Source organism: Pyxicephalus adspersus, chromosome 6 (genome assembly GCF_032062135.1).
Source record: "Pyxicephalus adspersus chromosome 6, UCB_Pads_2.0, whole genome shotgun sequence".
Lineage (NCBI taxonomy): Eukaryota > Metazoa > Chordata > Amphibia > Anura > Pyxicephalidae > Pyxicephalus > Pyxicephalus adspersus.
This window is the reverse complement of record NC_092863.1, coordinates 79,653,672-79,660,238: the sequence shown is the minus strand read 5'-3', so window position 1 is coordinate 79,660,238 and position 6,567 is coordinate 79,653,672. Positions and strand designations below refer to the sequence as shown.

Below are 6,567 nucleotides of genomic sequence, written 5' to 3'. Positions count from 1 at the left end.
GTGCAGCCCGGTAATCCCCGGGTATAGATGCAGCCCGGTAATCCCCGGGTATAATGTTCGGGTGCCATGGCTACGAGTCCCGGGCCTGTCCATCTGCTGGGGGCGGCGCTGTCCTTGTGATGTGGGGTTATTCTTCTCCCCGCCCTCCCCGTTATCCTCCTGTCACTGTGTGTGTTGTAGAGACATGCTCGGTGCCGCCAGCTGAAGGATGGCCGCTTGCTGTGTGCTGCTGATGGCCGGGGACGAGCTGCTGCCTCCGCTGCCAGGAATGGCCTCCTCCTCCTCCTCCTCCTGCCGCTGACCGAGGTGCTGAAGGCGCCGCCTGAGTCCCCAGCGATCGCTGCTCCGGATGGTGAGCGCCTTTGTGTCTGTGCAGCCCCTGCAATGTCACATGGTGACCCGGCTGTGTGACCCCTATTACCCCCCATGTACCCCCTGTCACCACAGCCCTCTGAATGGGGGGCAGAGACCCCCCTGAACCCTCCCCAGGGGCAGTGTACCCACCTTTGCACCTACCTATGGCATAATATACCCCACATCCAGGGTGTGCAGCATCACTGCAGGGCCCAGCTGCCTGCTACTTGCCTGCTATTACCCCAATATAGGTAATAAAATGCCATGAAACCTGGTAATCATCAGCAAACTTTCTGACATTTGCCCCCATTGGCTGCGCCATGTCCCCAGATCCCCAATATGGGCAATGGAGCCATGCCACATTCACTGCACTGTGCCAGGGTCCCCATAGCCATCCGCATGCAGGGAATACAATTCCAAAAAAATGGAAAGGACACCTTTATAGTGATACACTCCATCAAAATAATTGCCATATATATAAAATACTATCTAACATTCACATTTTTAATCCTACAAAGCATTGCATTGAATTATTCTTTTTATTATTACTGTATCCTATTACACGAAGGGGGTCAATTTTAAAAGCCATAGATCTGACATTCACTGAAACATTCCCTGATGGAGAATCCCAGATCCATGTGTTTCAATGGCAGAAATTGATTCTGCACCAAGGAATGTTTCAGTGAATGTCAGATTGACTGCTTTATAAATAGACCGGAATGTTTGTGTGTCATTATAGAACATACCATTCTCTTCTTTTATATTCATTGTATATTCATACAGAATCATAATTTTATTCATAATGTCTTGTGCTTTTCGCTCACTTTTTATTATACTTATATTTTTATATTGGTGAATGCACGACCACCGTTGTTACATCTTACCGTTGAATTGTGCTGTATTTCCATGTTCAGCCCTGATTTATGAACAGTGGATGTGTAGCAGGCGAGCAGATCTCTAGCAGGGAGGAGGGGGAAGACGTATGCATTTTCTGCTGTCCGTATTGCTGTGCTTCCTGATACTTCTTCCTTGTGTTGTATAGCATTGGATCCGTTGTGCAGAGCGGTCCCCGGAGGGAGCAGAGGCTCGGTTCTAGTCCTGGAAGAAGACTTGGGGAGGTCTGCAGTTCTCGGTCACACTGGTGCATCCTGTATATATGTCTGTGTGTGTGGGAAGAGGAGCGTGGGAAGCGGATCGTTCACCAGAAGGACATGATTGGAATATCCATTGGGCCGGCTTCCTAGTTTTGCCTCAAACTACAAGACTCTGGCAAGAGCAGGCACATGAATGCGCATTCGTTTTGTCGGATATACTTTTTTGATATACGAGCATTATTTTTTACTACGTTAAGTTCTAAAAAAAAAACTTCTTGGTCCTGTCCTGTTTTTTCCTCCTCTTCTTTTGGATTTATCCTTGGATTTAAAAGCCAGACACTTCATTGATCAATGTTACCTGTGGCAGTTGAACGGTGCAAGGTTGAAGAAGCTGAGAGCGTTTGACACACATTTCTAATTTGTCATACGTGGAGCAGTGCTAATGTTGCAAGAAGAATCTTGAGGAATTGTTGAGGTCACTCCAGTGCAAAATCATATCTGGGCAAAATGGGGTAAGTCCTTTTTTTATTCTTTCATATTGGAAGCCTTTGGCTGCAGAATATAGAAACAGCATATAAAATAAATGCCTAATTTAAACTACTGTATATACTTGAATATAATTAGATCTAAATATAAACTTACTTTTACATAAAAATATAGGAAATACGTTGACTCAAATATAAACCTAGGGCACAAAATGCAGCCATCACTGCTACCATTCCAGAAATTATAATAACATTAATATGAAGAAGTACATCCATGGTGTATTATTTTAAAACATTTATTTAAAGGGTAAAAAATTAATCACAAGCTCAGTCCGTTTATCTTGTTTCCTTTTTCTATTTTTTTTTTTATAAAGTATGTTGTAGTTTTGAGTTGGTTATGATGGGGTCACTTGCAATTTAATGATCTTTTGTGCATGATTGTTAGGCACCAGTAGATGTCGCTGTGTTCTCTTGTAAAGTGTGTAATAATGTCTCAGATATCAGGAGTTTGTTATACACTTCACATGATGACATAGAGCCATCTGCTGGTGTGACTGGAGTATAATTCTTTATGTGGCACGCTATGTGTGAAAGCTCTGAGGATCCCAAAACCTGATGAACACAAATTCTTCATTAGGAGATAAAACAGCCCGCTTGAATGTATTTCCACTGTATATTTAGCTACTAGTTTGGAGCTTTAAGCATAAACTGCATGTTGATGTACCAGTACATAAATTTATAGATACTTGCAGCATGTAAAGTGTCCGGAGTTTCAGTGAATAAATTTAAAGTTGTATATTAAAGAAGAAAAATCCCAATTTCCAGAGAAATACCTTTTTTTTTAGTTTAGATTTAATTAAACCTAAGCTGGTACCTACTTCAAAACTTTATGTGGTCATGGATGTCACTCAGTACTCACATACTGTGAATATTTGTACATACATATATGTATGTCCTTGCTTTTGAGAAGTGGGGACGCCTACTCATCTTATATGTGAATGGAGGACGCGATCCAGATCACATAGATGAGGCAAATGATGTTTGACAGATATTTTAATCTCCAACATTTACAGATACAAAGCTCTTTCATTTTCCATAGTCATAAATAAGCTGCAGGAGAGGCACTTTGGCTTATTTAATGGCAGCAGACTGATGTAATGCTCTGTATTGATTGCCCTTGACTGATACATATAATGTTTAGGAAGGTCTGAGACACTCGGTGCTTGAAATCAGCTTCTTTGCCTATAACCACCGAACATAATTTTACCACCCAGCATGGAGATGTTTTGTGTCTTATTTGTAAAATGGGGGAAAATGCATGAAAAGTTTTTACCCTGTAGCAACCAATATGGCTTTTATAAATTTCAGATTTGTTCTGTTTAAAAGGAAACATAATGTTATATAAATGTCATAATGATATAAATATGCAGCACAAACCACCAGCATGTGGTTATCACCATGTAATATCATTAAGATGAAAAAAAGTTTTCCATAGTCCGCTATGACTGTCAAGGATTTATGTAACACATCTTTTCTATCATTACGATAGCATGCTGTACACAGGACCTCCAGGAATTTTCTTGTAATTGGATTACAGCTTTCCCCAGCAGTCTGCAGAGAATCTAGTGTCATCACAATGGTCCTTTGGTTAAGTTCTGTTATTTGGTTTCCACACAGCCCTTCTGGCTGTGATTATAGGACTACAGCAGCCCTGACCACTTAGTGGGAACCTTTGGGAACCTGCTGAATTGCCCTGTCTTACTATATACATTACCTTTCTTGACCTTTTAAACGTGGGGTAACCCTTGAAATAATATTCAGGTCTCAGGCATCTGCTGCAGTGTTCTCCCCAGCCATTTTTAGCTGGGTGCACCACCCAGCACTTTTCAGTAACTACCCAGCTGTTCTTTGCCTGTTACAATACAGGTTCTGGCACCAACCTACAATTCCTTCCCACCCAGCTTCTGGGTTGAACACTGCCCTGCTATAATAACTACACCCACAGCTCAGAGTATAATAACATAGAGGTCAGTGGGAAGAATGGCTCTCGCAAAAAGATCATTGGTGCCACCTAAACTGACCTGAGAGGGACAAATTCCTCATTGCTGAAGGAACGCCTAGCAGTCTCTGGATGTACCCTGGGGTTTGAGAAACACTGATCTACAGGTAAACAGGTAAAGTCTCACATTGAATTGAATGAAGTACAGGTTGACAATCAAAGGTCCGGCCATCGGTTATCCGGTCCCTTCAGTTTCCCGGCATGATTTTCGGATCACATTTTCAATACAAGGACTGCAGTACACTGTTTGGCCACTGATGTTTTGATGGCGCTGTTTTGCAGAAACAGCTGTTAGGTCTTGCTTGCTACACTAAATACACCTTGAGACGTCCCTGCTGCCTGCTCTCCAGAACTGTACCAGATGTCCGCGGGTGCTGCGAGAGGAAGACTGGTCTGTGTGTAGGTAAGTATTAAAAAAAAATCCGGAATTTTTGAAAATCCTCGCCAGGGATTTTTGAATGTCAACCTGTAATGTAGAATTTGGGCAGTCCAAGTTTTGTCAGTGTATCCTAAGAACTTATCCTAAGATGTAAAATAACATTTCTCACAGAGAGAATTTGGACATTTAAACCATGTAAGGATCTCTAAAAGTATTAGTTGCCTGGCTGCTATGCTGACTTTGTACTTTCCTGACCTTGGAAAAAGCATGCTGGCCCAGAAAGGTCAGATTTCTCAAAGGTGCCTATTTATAAAGTATAAAATCTGACATTCACTGAAACATTCCCTGGTGGAGAATCAGCCTTTGAAACACATAGACCTGGAAGATTCTGCATCTGGGAATGTTTCAGTGAATGTTAGATTCACTGTTTTATAAATAAATATAAAGCATTGAAACCAGAGCATCAAGCATAATAGAGAATCAACAAGCATTTTATTTATAGGAGCAATAGCAGTGCAGGGTTACATCATTTCTTGTTGTTCTTCATGTTCTTTTTTTCCAGTGATTTTTTGTTAGGTTTGTAAAGCTGTTGGAAGGATTTTTTTTTCGTGGAAATTTCCATATGATTGGTGGAAATGACTAATACCACCATACATAATACATCATACCACCACACATAATGTACGGATTCTTGGTAGAAGAGGTGTCACAACCAAGTAGAGGTTTGTGCTGCACAGAAGTAGTCACAACATTGTGCAGAAGTTTGTTATGAATTATTTAGGTTCCACATTTGGGTTTTGTTGGATGGTGAGAAGTTTTCATAGAAATGTAAACTTTTTCACCTTTTTTGCTTGCACAGATATTACAATAGTTATTCTATATATGATATCAAGTAATAAGGCAACCTTTACATCCCTAAGTTTAATACTCTTACAATTTTTTAAATACTCTTTTATTGTTAATGTCTCTTCGTATACTTACTATTTTTTTTAAAACTTATCTTTAATTTGTGGGCAGCATCCAGAACAAATTAAATGATTTTCTATAGAAACCTATAGGAAATCACACTTCAGCTAACAAAGATTTTGGCTAACAAAGATTTTGGCTAACAAATGTGATTCTAGAATGAATTACAGTATCTTTGTTAGCCGAGGTATCACTGTATTATATGGTTTTGGTTAGCTGTCAAATTACTCACCAATGTGCATTAGAGTAAGGGCTTAGACTACGTAATAAAAATCAGCATCACTGCCACCCCACGCTGCACTATGTTGTGTGACTGTTCCGTCATCCAAGGCTTGTCAAAGTTTAGGTTTTTGACTTTTGGTGCTGATCTTTTTCAAGGTCAAGTCTCTAAAATCAGCTGGAATTTACATGACCTAATATCTATTAAAAAATATTTAAAGGTAAATTGGGTGATTTCTACTTTTAAAAATGCTTTAGATGCAGTGTTCTCCCCAGCCCCTTTTAGCTGGGTGCACCACCCGGCACTTTTCAGTGACTACCTGGCTGTTTTTGGGTGGTTACTAAAATGTTGGGTTACAATACAGGGGCTGCCACCCACCTACAATTTCTTCCCACCCAGATTTAAAAAATTGGATGGATATTGTTCTAATAATTATACTGTGTGCACTGCCATTTTCAGTGCTAAAGCTGCACTATATATGGACCCTGATCCTCCCCTCCCCTCTTTTTGGTATCTTTAATTTAATCATGACATATACGTAGTAGGAAAATGGTAAATGGAGTCCACTTGTGTAGACATACCACATATACACCCTTCAAACACTATTACTATCTTATTAATTGCTAGTAACTAGAACAGCCATTCTCAACCAGGGTTCCTCCAAAGTTTGTTAGGGGTTCTTTAAACTATGACTGAATAACCTACCATTTGATGATGGCTGCTTAGTTCTGGGGCCAGCACCACTTGGTAGAGCCACCTGCACGGCTGTAATGATGTTTTATGTATTCCACCACTGTAGGGGGAATTCTTTGCACTGCAATATTTTTTCCTATTGACCACCAAAAAAAATTGATTCTCTGTGACCTTTATTTTTGTGAGGGTTTCTCGGGCAAAAAGAATGGGAAAGGCTGAGCTATACGCTGCAATTGGACAACTCTACCACTGCTTGTCAATTATTAGTAACTGGCAGATGCTGTGTTTGTGACCCCTCTCCATTACCAAAGTATTTC

General features: G+C 40.6%; 1 protein-coding gene across 5 annotated transcripts in view; it reads left to right on the top strand.

Annotated features, from left to right (window-relative positions):
* HOMER1 (homer scaffold protein 1) overlaps positions 1–6,567 on the top strand; it is a 76,620-nt gene that overhangs the window by 3,691 nt on the left and 66,362 nt on the right. For 3 of the 5 annotated variants that reach the window (XM_072416317.1, XM_072416314.1, XM_072416313.1), the window contains exons 2-3: positions 181–352; positions 1,397–1,960. In XM_072416317.1, coding sequence (XP_072272418.1) covers positions 1,956–1,960 — 5 coding nt within the window. In that variant the 5' untranslated portion in view covers positions 181–352; positions 1,397–1,955. The remainder of the gene's footprint in view (positions 1–180; positions 353–1,396; positions 1,961–6,567) is intronic. The other 2 variants (XM_072416316.1, XM_072416315.1) reach the window with 1 other exon arrangement.